General features: G+C 49.7%; 1 protein-coding gene across 1 annotated transcript; it reads right to left on the minus strand.

Moving 5' to 3' along the window:
• Positions 1 to 1,295: 1,295 nt before the first annotated feature.
• Positions 1,296 to 2,497, minus strand: N0V89_001692 (uncharacterized protein; the record flags this gene model as incomplete). The annotated part of the gene is made up of 2 exons (XM_056210503.1): positions 1,296 to 2,222; positions 2,291 to 2,497. 2 exons carry the CDS (start codon positions 2,495 to 2,497, stop codon positions 1,296 to 1,298), a joined length of 1,134 nt encoding a protein of 377 aa, XP_056077325.1.
• Positions 2,498 to 13,398: the final 10,901 nt, after the last annotated feature.

The raw sequence follows: 13,398 nt of genomic DNA on the forward strand, positions 1-13,398 counted from the left end.
TACTATTAAGACGACTCGGAGAGCCAAAGTGTCTATAATCCCCAGGACCATTTTCGGATGCCCCGGATGCCTCATCGATGCCGGGGAAATAGGGCGCATGGATAGTCAGTAACTAGGTAGGGCCAAGCCACTGCTCATGTCGATCGTTCGACAAGACTAGCACATCCCAAGCACGCCAAGGTCAAGGTCATCCGAAACCGAGACCGAAACCGAAAGAACACCACATCGCAACCCCATGTTCCCAGTCAATGTACCTTATTCCATCGCACCAGTAATATCATCAAGTCACCATCACAAGAAAACGAAAGTCATGGTTAGTATATCCGAAGAGATCCGGTGCCGACCCCTCGCAAGCCGCTTTCGATTGGGTAATGCCGGTTCTCCGATGGCGGGGACATGTCCAAGACTTCTGCAATCCGCTGCCCATCCCATGTAAACTCACCGTTGTGCACGCGAACCAACGTGTTCAATTGCATGAGCACATTTTACATTTCGATGCGTGAACGAGACACTTGATTCGTAGCTCAATCCGTTTAAAAACGCAGGTCGAGGTCCGATTTGGTGGCGTAAGCATGATCGGCTGGTATGTGGAACAGGGTGTGGAAATTAAGAAATGGAAGTAGGGTAGGCGATGTAGAGCTTAACTACGGTAAGTATTTACTTAGTGCTATCGAGTAGCTATATCGCGTACTGTAGTTCTGTCCTAGATATCACCACTTAACAGAACACTTGTAAATTAACACTAAAGCTATTCCCACGAACGTTGCCAAACAGCGTACAGCACGTGATCAAAATGCCGAAAGAAGGTCCAGACTGGTTTTCCGTCCGGGATATCATCGACTGACGCAAAAAGCTGGATTTCTTTCTTGTAAAGGATCCAATAGGAGCTCAAAATGCTTATTCGTCCCAAAACCAGCAAAAGCAGTGACTAGTGCTCGCTGCATTGTTAGGATTGTCATACAGGTACAGAGGGGTCACTATCAATCGCAGGTGAGAGCGACGAACATGGCCGTTTTTGGACGAAGTAACACGGTCAAAATTTCTAACAATGGTTTGCCTGTCAGTGCCACCGGAAAATATAAAAGTATAATGTCTGAGATTGTGTTCCAGCTAAGCACATGCGGAGAGCCTAACGCTCATTTCCTGCAGACCCCCACCTACGACTGCACCTGCGAGCCCAATGAAAACGAGGCTGTTGGCTCATCCAATCTCGAGCATCACACTCGGCCATCATGGCGCGTGCAATTCGGTTGTAACAGCCAGCATCCATTTTCCAACTCAGCGTGAGTCCTTGTTCAAGACAAAGCAACCTTGGCACCTCCAGGGACAAGTTCAGTGAAAACTCGGTCAGGGTCATATTTGTCCCTGATGGTCTTGAGCTTCCGCAAGTTTTCCGCCCCATAGGAGGGGAAGGTCTCCGGAATCTGTGACTTCTGTATGTCACTGAGGTACATGAATGGAAGGGGTCCGAGGCCGGCTGCGGAAAGATTTTCTCGGATTTTGATGTTGGCCTCGGCGTGTACCTCCAGCACACGCGCGTCGTCTTCGGGCCTCGACCATAGAGGGCTCTCCACGTACCAGATCGCTGGACTGTCGTCGCTTCCTAGACCCATTGCGTTTTCGGGAGCCCTTGTCACAATGGGTGTGACGGGAAGCATGCTGAATGTGGTTGAAAAACCTTCGACATCTGCTAAAGACGCGATAGACTCGTAGTAAGTGTCGAATGCGATTCTTGCAGCGGTAGCATTGGCTGGGCTTGTCAGCCAGTGGAAGATAGCTCGCGTTCCGAGGGGAGGCGCATAGTTGAACGCATTTGACCAAGCGCCCATAGTCGTTCGCGTGAGGTTTCCTCTTGTAATAGGGAGGACAGGTGCAGTGAAGTTCTCCAGCCCCAGGGGTTCATTTCCCTCACCGCTGTACCAAAGGTACCCATCAAATGAGATCTCGCTGCTGCGGGATGGCACCCAACGAGTCTGGCCCTCAAAAGAAGCCTTGGGGTATTCCGCGCCATGAAGGGCAAATTGCTCTACACTCTTAATGTATTGCTCTGATACGCCTGATCCCCAGGAGACTGTTCCTATCAACGCAGAAGAAACTGGAACAGTATTCAGGACGGCTTTCGTAACGACACAGTAGTTGTTGCCGCCTCCAACCAAGGCCCAGAATAAGTCAGGATGTTCGTCGGTGCTCGCTGTTACTAAAGTTCCATCGGCAAGAACGCACTGAACAGAGGGAGAAGCGTGTCAGCTAGCTGTTCATCTCATCTGGTGGGTTGGGCGATATCACTTACGTCTAGAGATCTAGCAATGTTGGACATCCCGAATTCATAGGACATGAAACCAAAGGGCCCCCCGCCTAAAATTGCACCAACCACTCCGCCATTACCAGAGCGAATGCCATTGGCTGAGACATTGAAGCCATCCAGATACGCGTACAGCGGAGGCCATGTCACACCAGCTCCGATCGTGACAGTCTGGCGGTCATTTGAGATAGCCATGGTGCTGAGGTTCGTCATGGCCATCATGATACCTTCCGGCCCAATGTTAGCAGCGTTTTCGATGGGCATAGCAGCTCCGCCGCGAATGGAAAATTCGACTTGATGCTCCTGAAAAGCACGCAGCGCAAATTGCACATCCTCCGTGCACTGTGGAGCAAAGATGCACGACGGCCCTAGGTATGTCGTCGCGGTCCAAGAGTCTGCGTAACTTCAGTCAGCTATACTGGATCCGGCTCATGGCAGACTGCATCTTACATTCATTTTCGAATGTATACCTCTCCGAGCCTGGGAAAAATGTCTTATCCGGATGGCTAGAGGCCAACGCATTGCAACTGTCGTTGACGGCAGCGCATCTCGCATTTGCGAGGAACAAGGCGAGTCCGAGGACAGAGACTTTGAAAGATTTTTGCATTTTCAGCGAGCGTGGCCGCGTCCGCGATCAAAATGTTCTCGGAGTGTAGGGTATAATCATTTTGTTTCGTGGCGCTTGCTTTGACATTTATATATCCACTGAGTCCAAGACAACAATTGGCAAGTCCATAATAGTTTCGTTCAATAGGTACGCCAAGTAGCTCCTTTCTTTGACACCACATCAAGTAAACATTAAGAATCCTAACAGCCGTAATTGCAACAAGAGAAACTAGTGCTAAGTTACTGATTCTCTCCGGAGGCTTTGCCAGACCTGGAGAAATGCCTAGAGTTGCAATCTGCTAAGCAATTAGTTTGTTTCGACACTGACATCCATCTAGGTTTTGAGCATGGATCTACGGTGAGAGTAAGAATGTAGAGATGACGGAGGACCAAGCAGCCAAGCAGCCAAGCAGCCAAGAGGCCGATACAGGTCATACACGAGGGTCGGACCGAAACCGAGATCGAAACCGAGACCGAAACCCCTCCTGTAACTGGAAACTTATGATCGCCTGGGCATTGCTGGGCGCGCGTTGGCTTCCACAGTAATGAATACACCGTTGGAATACCTATAGAACGCCAAGCTCAGACTACAATATCATTTTCATCAAAAGTCTGTGACTTCAGTCTTGGTCACCACAAACGGCACAGCGTCTCTGACACAGGCAGTGCACAATGTCGCTTTGCCAGCGCTAGTTCAACGTGCCAACTCTGATTTATCTGTCGATAATCTCTGACTCTTGCGCCTCTCCACCACCGACTGCCAGAGGCACTCCCCTTGTTCGAGATGCATCTCATTCGTTCTTTCATTGGCTTTTGGGGCTTTGCCTCCGCAGCAAGCGCTTTGGACATGAATCCTGGTGCCATCATAAAGCATACTGGCGAACCCATAGGAACAGAGGAAATTCACGATGGAAGTATGCTTTGCAGTAGCTTATAGGATCGCATTAAGCTTACAACCGTTTAGTCACTATGTACATCAGCCGCGCACCTCGGACTAAGAATAGGACGGCTGTATTATACCTGACAGACGCTTTCGGAATCCCTCTTCTGGAAAACAGACTGTGAGTTTCGTATCTAGAGTTTGAGCCTGAAAGTCCCATCTCAAATGCTAATACAACCAAAGCCTGGCCGACAGCTTCGCGAGGGCTGGATTCACGACCATCATGCCCGACATCTTCCGCGGCGATCCCGCACCTCACGATCTATACTTCGACGCTGATGAGTTCCTCGCAAACCACACGACTGAAGTGACCGACCCTATCATTGATACAACCATCCGCTACATGCGTGATCAGCTCCATTTCGACCGAATCGCGGTTACTGGATACTGCTTTGGAGGTCGATATGCCTTCCGCTCCCTTGCTGAAGGCCGAGGAGTCGACATTGCATTCGTGGCACACCCCAGTTATCTCCAGGATGACGAGGTTGCTGCTATTGGCGGACCTGCGAGCATCGCCGCGGCCGGTAAGTTCTCGGACTTTTGCCTGAGATTTCACTCTCTCGCTGTTGGCTTACCCCTCGTCTTCTTTTCGCTCTCGTGCGCATACTTACTAGTTCGATTACTTAGAAACTGACCCTATATTCGAGCCGGCTCGCCGATTCGAGGTTGAAAGCATGCTAAATCGGACTGCGCACCCGTACCAAGTTACTACATATTCTGGTACCTTTCACGGATTCGGTACTCGGGCCAATATTAGTCTACCTGAACAACGGTTTGCCAAGGAAGAGGCTTTCTTTCAGGCGGTTCGCTGGTTTAAAGCTTGGTAGTAGATGGAATGAGTAGGTCGTGCGAGAATGCTCTATTCTAGCCTGACTAGACCTTGATATAAAGTTTTCACGAGGTTTAGCGCATTGATTGCTGCACTTTGTTAATAGTAATAGCTATTATAGTTGTGAAGCTCTAACGCGAATTATAGTGTGATTCTTGTTGATTGTTTCGCACGCGCACAGACACGACACGTTAGCGCGTTGAGTGGTATTGATAAGGATCTATATTTAGCAAAAAGAAAGATGTTGTAGAGATAAGAAGTGCGAAGGATAGTAGCCTCATTACGAGCGTGCCCGTCACTACACACGGCCAACGAGATTAGCGCCACGACTTTTAAGCAACGTATGCGCACAAAGCCGGGGTCACGCAATTACCGGGAATTGTTCATTCTCTTACTGAACCCTTTCATACCTCCGCCTTTTTGAATAACAGTTCTTTTGATGGGTCCGGTGCATTCTGTGGCTTGTGTTAGTGCTTCGAATCTAATGCCGAAAGAGTGGGACGCATACTCCAGCTCCAAAATCTAAGTTGGGCCACCTATCTTTCATATCCTCTGGCATTTTGATATCATACGTTAAGATAGCTTGCGCGACAATCATCTTGATCTCGTTCGCCGCAAAGAATCGTCCAGGACATGCATGCTGTCCGTAGCCAAAGCCAAGATGCTTCTCGTTTACAGAAACGAATTGATTATGTGCCGAGGATGAGACTTCCCCTCTCCCAGACTGCCGATTCTTGTAGGCCCGTAAGCCGTCGAACGTGCTGGGATCCGGGTAATTGGCTGGGTCGTGATATGCAGCATACGATGCAACTTGAAGACGAGAGCCTTGGGGTATGTGATGACCGTTCGAAAGCGTGACGCCCTTCAGCACCTTTCGCTGGAAGGTGACTATTGAATCGTAAGTTCATGTCACATTCAATGCGTTCCGATTGGAGTACCTACTATAACCAGGAGTGTACACACGGAGTATTTCCGTCATGTAACTGTCGAGCTGCTCCATTTGTTGTAGAGCTTTGATGGTCATCTCGCCCCCATGAGCATGAAGTGTCTCGCGTATCTCTTTCCGTAGCGGCTCCATGTATTCGGGCGTCACAGCGAGGCTGTAGAAGCTAAAGGCAATGTCAGTCTGGAGACCCCGCAGTGATCTGAACATAGCGAACTCACATGTTAGTCGCGGTCTCAACTGTTGTTTGTATCGCCGCAAAGATGATCGCCAGTTGAAGCTTCGCCAATTTGTAAGGAGTGTCGATCTTGTAACGTTCGCGTCTTCTTAAGAACCATTGAATCATGTCGTCCGGGGCCTGCCAACTTGGGTCTTTTTCGGCCTTCAGTCGAGACTCCACGATGGGTGTCAAGATATCAGTTACCGCTTTCTCTCGCTTCCTGATTTGTTTCACTTCTGGAAGATAGCTCGCAAGAAAAGGGCGGAGGATAGGCCTCATTTGCGCGACACTGTTCCTTGCCACCAACACCTCCATCATATAACTTCCGCCAGCCTCGATGTACTGCTCATCCTGACAGAGTTCGGGGCCAACGAAAATCCGCCCAGAGACTCTAGCCACCACTCGAGTAAGAATTCCGAAGATACGTACGGATGTCCAATCGTCACATGTGGGCATCTCATGACGAAGGGCTTCATCTACTTCAGCGGAGATGGCGGGATTGAGTCGCGCTACATGCAGTCAATTCGTTGCCCATTCTGTTCAATGAAAAGAGACATACTCAGCGCGGGCGTCAAATCGGCCCTGATAATATGGCCAAGGATATCCGTATTGAATTCGAAGTGAGTGTCTTTCTCCTTCATGAACTACGAAAGAGTTAGTGTTCGAAGTCATTGTGATCATGTCCATGCTCACTTCTGATATAGCTTTTTCAAAACTCAGCGCGTTATCCGGGACTTTCCGTAATTCGGGTAGAAAACATGACGGAGTAACATATGTGTCGACGCCTACAGACGGTATGTGTTAACCAAATTGTTCACCATGGTCTTCCTGCAAAATTCTCTCACCATCCTCGTTCGAAACCACCCAGACTGTGTCTTTGAACTGGAAGATTTGTTAGATAAAGTAGGAATTTCAGCGAAATTGGCGAGTGACTCACCGTATCGTAGCCTTCGCTAAAAAGTTTCTTGCATGAACTCAGATAGGTTTGTCTCCTCTCCTCAAGACCTTGTTTCTCTTGGCTCTTGACACGGGGCAATGTCGTAATCTGGCGTTTGTTGCTGAACCAGGAGACACATCTCCAAGCGAAGAACGCGGAAGTCACTATCACTGCCAAGTACAACTCAACGAACGCCTTGGAAGGAGAGGACTCTTTCATATTGAGAGTGACAATCGATCGTTGTGGAAGTGTTAAGACCCGTAAGAAAAGCGGATGATCAGATTGTCAGGAGGTAGGCACGAAGAGGGTGCAATGCCTCTACAGTTATCTGGTTATATCACTGCTTCAGTCTGACTGGACGGGATTAAGCACAATGTAGGCCGATGTCCGCTGTCTGACGTGGTTCTGTCCCCAATCACTCCGCATCCGAGTATCCTTTGATTCACGTGCTGCGGAGGTCGGCCGAATGTTTCCTTGGAGAGGTAGCTCGTTCCGGAACATATTCTTTCCCGTTCATATCGCTCAATCTACGATTGCCGAAGCTTAAGCCGGCACCATCGGCCGACAAAGATAAGAGGGGAATGATGACGCGTGCTCCTGTGACGGATTGCATATGCAGGCTCCTGGAACAGTGATAATGGACTGCCAGGACTTTTGTTTCCACTTCTCGAGCTAAATCTCTCAGCTGCGTCAAGGATATTTGAACGGCTGTTCAGACGCGCGGAGCCCACAGCACGCCTAGATTGAAAACAGACTTTCTTACCAGTAACAAATTCCCGAGTTACCTTTCGAATATATTTGACAAGACCACAGAAACCCGCCACTACCTAGATATCTTTACCAGCTTCTATCAAACCCTTTCACCTCGACATGTCTTCTCAAAGCATCTCGACAGATGCCTCGATAGGCCACGCACATACTACCCGGCCTCTCATTCTTTTTACGGTTGTTGTGGTTCTAGCAGTCTTCACACTTCGCTACTGGGCTCTTCCCAAGCCGATCCCAGGCATTCCTTACAGGCCCGAGGCTACCCGGAAGGTTCTCGGCGACATTCCGGATATGCTGGAAGCAACAGCAAACTCAGAACGTACATACATGCAATGGATCCAAGAGCAGATGGATGCAATGAACTCGCCGGTCATCCAGATGTTCATTCGCCCTTTGTCTCGGCCCGTCCTCATCCTTGCTGATTTTCGCGAGAGCCAGGACATCCTCATGCGCCGAAAAGAGTGGGACCGGTCCGACATGCTAGCGGAGCTCTTGAGGGGCCTGCTCCCCGGCCACCACTTGGTGGAGCGGACTAACTCTGTCTGGAAATCTCACCGTAGGTTACTGCAGGACCTCATGTCTCCGCCATTTCTGCGCAACGTAGCCGCGCCGGCCGTCTATCACAGCGCATCCTTGCTGATCGATCTGTGGGAAGTAAAGATGCGGGCGGCGGGAGCTAGGCCGTTCAGCGCGCAAGACGACATCTTCATAGCGGCACTAGACGCTGTGCACGCCTTTGCTTTCGGCCAGGGGTTCGAGTATAATGCGACCCGATCCAAGCTAGAAAGCCTTGAGAGGCTGGATCCTGGAGCCATAGACGACCTACTCAGCGCCGACGCGACCAAAACTGATGAGGATGTCGTGGAGTTTCCGGAGCCAAAGTTACATGATGTAATAACTGCGACACTGTCTCTTACTGCGGCCGTCGAGAAGCTTCAGGGATCGCCTCTCATGCGATTAACATGGAAGCTTATGGAGCTGACTCCGAGCATGCGTCGTGCGCGGAAAATCAAAGATGCCTGCATCCTCAGAGAGCTGGAACGTGCGGTAGATCATCTGGAAACGTCAGATCAACGCGTTCAAGACCATAGTGACGAATCTCAACCGGCAGTTCGTTCGGCTGTAGATCACATGGTGCAACGCGAGAAACAACTGGCCGAGAAGGAAAATAGAGCTCCTCAGTACTTCTCGCCCACAATGACGATCGAGGTAAGCACCGGAAGAGACGAGTATCGGCGATCCCTTAATGTGTACTCTCATGAGACTTCCTCAAAATTCCGATGTTTTTTTCTAACAATTTGTCCAGACATTTGGCTTTGTCATCGGAGGCCATGAAACCACTAGTACAACACTATCATGGGGTCTAAAAGCCATGACCGATAACCAGAGTCCTCAGGCAAAATTACGATCCATCCTCCAGGCATCTTTTACCTCAGCCAAGTCTGAAGGAAGAAACCCTACTGTGGAAGAAATCACTGGTACTGACATTCCCTACCTCGACGCCGTCATTGAAGAGATTCTCCGCCATAGTGGGACAAGCCCTGCTATAGACCGCCAGGCCATGACCGATACCCAGGTGCTGGGTCACCATGTACCAAAAGGTACCATTCTGCTGATGCTCACGCAAGCTCAAAGTATGAGACACCCTGCCTTTGACATCGACGAGAGCCGCCGCTCTCAGAGTTGCCAAACAGCCAAGCTACAGGGCAGATACCGTATGGAGTGGGACCCGCAAAACATGAACGTATTCGAGCCTGAAAGATGGCTTGTTACAGATGAAGATTCTCCGTCTTCGGACATGAAGAAACATTTTGATCATAATGCTGGACCAATGCTTTCCTTCGGGCTCGGGTTGCGAGGCTGCTATGGCAGAAGATTGGCTTATCTTGAGCTGAGGATCTTGATAACGCTGATAGTGTGGAACTTTGAGCTTCTGCCGGGTCCGAAAGTGCTATCTTCGTACGCGGTTAAGATGGGCGTCACGAGCAAGCCAAGGGACTGTTATGTGAGTTTACGCAAGGTCAAACTGAATGCGAACTAAAACCGGACGAAAACATACCGGGTGGTAAAGCTTGATTGGGTATGCGTATAAAGCTATTACGAAGCGTCTAATGTTCCATGCTATTTCATCTCTTACTAAACATTACTGGCATTGTCTTTACTGTTTAGATCATTCTAGATAGCTAGAATTCCACGTTGTGGTCAGTTCTAAAAACGCAGGCACCCCTATCTTCATTGGCCTCGTCACAATGCATGTCTAATTGGAAACCAGCAATCGATCTGGACACCGAAGAAGGACCGAATGATGGTATCGTACGTGATATTACCCTGGAGGAGCAATCTACCGTGAGGCCAGGATTCCAAGACTTCTTATCGCATCCACTACGAAGAGCTGAAATAACCCATGCCACGTCATTGACAAGATTACTATTACGTTTGTGTTTCGAAGTATAAGAGTTGCACATGAGTTCAGAGTTTCTAGAGCGCATACGCTATCTTGGAATATTGGAAGATCACTGTTACCATCAACTCCATTCGACTTCACGACGCCTCGTTTTCAAGTCTGCGGCCACAATGTCTACTTCAATGCCTCTTCTACCGAGCTCGCAAACTGCAATCGTTGAGGACTCTGCAGGACAGCCAATTATCAGCCACAACGTTTCCATTCCTCAACTCCAGCCCAACACCCTCCTAATTAAGACCATCGCCGTAGCCATAAACCAATGCGATCACAAGATGGGGACCAATTTCCCCACTCCAGGCGCCATCATCGGCTCTGATTTCGTCGGAAAGATAGTACGCATGGATCCGTCGGTTGCAACAGTGCGCCCAGACCTGATGCCAGGAGACACAGTCTGCGGCTACATCCACGGCTCAAACCCAGCTGAGCCGGGCAATGGAGCTTTTGCAGAGTATCTACGAGCGCACGCACAATTAGTTTACAAGGTTCCAGAGAGCATGAAGCCGCTAGAGGCGGCAGCGATAGGCGTTGGGCTATTGACTTCCGCATTGTCCCTTTGGAAGGCCATGGATTTACCTGCGTCGCCCGAGAAGCCGCTATCATCTGATAGCCAACCTGTTTACGTGCTTGTATATGGGGCAAGCACGGCTTCTGGCACGATGGCTTTGCAGCTGTTACGACTGTAAGAAAGCTTCAAGTGAATCAAAGATAGATTCATATCGCTAATTCTTCGTGCAGATCTGGATACACGTCCATAGCTACCTGCTCACCCCAGAATGTCGACCTGGTCAAATCATACGGAGCGTCGCACGTATTCGACTACGCAGACCATGACGTGTCCAACAAGATCCGGCAGTTAACCAGCAACAAGCTAGTGTATGCACTTGACTGTGTGACGGACAATTTCTCGGTCGCCTGCTGCTACTCCACTATTGCTCGTACGGGGGGCCGGTACATCACTCTAGAGCTGTGTCCCGGAGAGATGCGACCGAAGCGCAGAGCCGTCAAGCATGATTGGATCTTTGCGCTGGATATCTTTGGCAAGCCCATCCCTCTGAGCAAAGGCTATGAAAGACAAGCTAGCCCTGAAATGTTTGAGTTTGCGGTACGTTGGTATGCGGTCTTTCAGAAGCTTATTGACGAGGGGAGCATACGTGCTCATCCATTGCAGGAGCTGGAGCGGGGATTCAAAGGGGTTGTTGAAGGAGTTCGCTTGTTGAAAACGGGATCTGTTTCTGGGAAGAAATTGGTTGGCTTCCTCGAGTGAGAAAGGCAATTGATACCAACTGTAACAATGAATTATGGCACTATTGCAGCGTTTTCGTCTTTCATGTTGATACCCTTTCTCTGTGAACACCTAGGGATGTGCCTGGGCCATCCATGATCGTTACTAACAGCCTGCTGAATACAGTGACTCGAGTCTCTCCGTGACCGAGCTCGAAACCTGAAGTGAGGCTTCAGAATCGGTCTCACCACCCCGAATGACTGCCAAAGGCAATCAATTCAACTGCCGTGCTAAGACCTTAGCTGAATGTCGACTTACCAGCATCGTTCTAGACCATCAAAACGAAACAACGTCTACGCGTTATACTATGTTCAATAGATGACCCTCCATGCTCGCTACACCCTACATACTTACTACATACCACGTCAGCACCTCTAAACGAACTATAGCGCCCAACTCGACGGGGGTATCTTCTAGTGTGGGGTTCACTACACCACTCACCACGTACCGCTTCAGGGTCCGTTCGGACACTCGCTCGGCAGCGCCCGCGCGGCATCGGAACCCAGCCCGACCACTGTGTAACCGACCTGTAGCGCCCACTTCGACGGGTTTGATCTTATGATGTGGGGTTCATTACACCACTCACCACGTACCGCTTCGAGGTCCGTTCGGACACTCACTCGGCAGCGCCCGCGCGGCATCGGAACCAAGCCCGACTAAACGGCCGGTAGCGCCCACCTCGACGGGCGGGATCTTTCTGGTGTGGGGATAGCGCCAGTGTTGGCGGAGTTATCCGCTTTTACTATACCGAGAATGTGGTACATTGGGCGTGTACAAGGTACCACCGAGATATCGCCTAAGATTCGGTCCTTCTGGTGACGGGACGCGATCACGGCATGCATGTTAATGAACTTCGGGATCAGGCTAATGCCGCATTTAAACTGTTTCTTGAAGTTTTGGAGAAAGCGTAACCTTCGTATTCGGACTGCTGCTGCGGGTAGATCCGATTGGTTGTACGAAAGTGTAGATCACTTAACGACGCGAATGTGTTCTCGTCCGTACTACGACCGTGTATTCACCCTGGTTCTAGACTAAGCCATTAGCGTGGTGACAAAGTATCTTGTCGGTTTACCCTGGCTATCTACAGTGTCGTGGGGCCTACACGTTGCTTCGGCCCTAGATATTCTTGCTTTGTTGCAAATGCTCGAATCTCTCGTTAAAGAAACGAAAAAAGAAAATTGTACATGCCAGAATCAGCATTCATGTTTTTGTTACCCAGTAACATCATTCAGTACCAGCAATGGTCTTCAATTGTTTATGGGGCTTGCATAAGCATCCTTCTTCTTGTCGGTCTGCGGATAGCTACACGGCCTTCGCTACCAAAAGACGCACCTAAATTAGTCAAGGAGAACCTACCCATTCTAGGATCATTGCGCTTCTTCAAGAAAAGAGGAACGTTCTGCAGAGATGCTGCTTCAGCTACCAAGACGGGAAACTATAGTTTCTATTGCGGAAACTACCCTGTCGTAGGTGTATCGGGACTCCAAGGCCGCAAAGCCTTCTACGAGTCTAAAGACTTCAGCTTGGCAGACGGGTATGTCTAACAATTTAACGCCCAAAAGAGAGCCTTAAAGTTGCAGTCCTATTGATCTTTTATCGTTGTAGTTACGCAGCCTTGCTCACTGCTACCCCCGATGTCAACTCAACGGAGAATGGAATCAAGTTCGACGCCTGGTTCGCTAAGAAGCTCATCAAGCACTTCAAAAAAGAGAATTTGGCCAGAAGTTTACCCTTTCTAATGAGCGATGCCTTGTCCGCGCTTGAATGGATTTCGGTATCTGGCGACACTAGAGGCGGCATGTTCGACCCTTTCGAGGAGATGAATCGCATAGTATACCGCCTTACTATGCGCTCCGTTGGTGTGAAGGAGATTGTTGAGTCTCCCGAGTTGCTCGAGGAGTCGCTACATTTGGTCGAGGCGATTGATAAAAACAGTAGCACGGCGCGTATCATTTTCCCTTGGCTGCCTACGCTGAAGCACGCGAAGCGCCTATTCGCCTCTATACGGTTCTATTTAATGATTCACCGAATCGTGCAGAATCGTAAAAAGACTGGGCGGCGAGAAGATGATATGGTACAAGTCCTGCTGGACGAAGGAGAGTCCACC

Source organism: Didymosphaeria variabile (genome assembly GCF_027946475.1).
Source record: "Didymosphaeria variabile strain IMI 356815 chromosome Unknown scaffold_1, whole genome shotgun sequence".
Taxonomy (NCBI): Eukaryota; Fungi; Ascomycota; class Dothideomycetes; order Pleosporales; family Didymosphaeriaceae; genus Didymosphaeria; species Didymosphaeria variabile.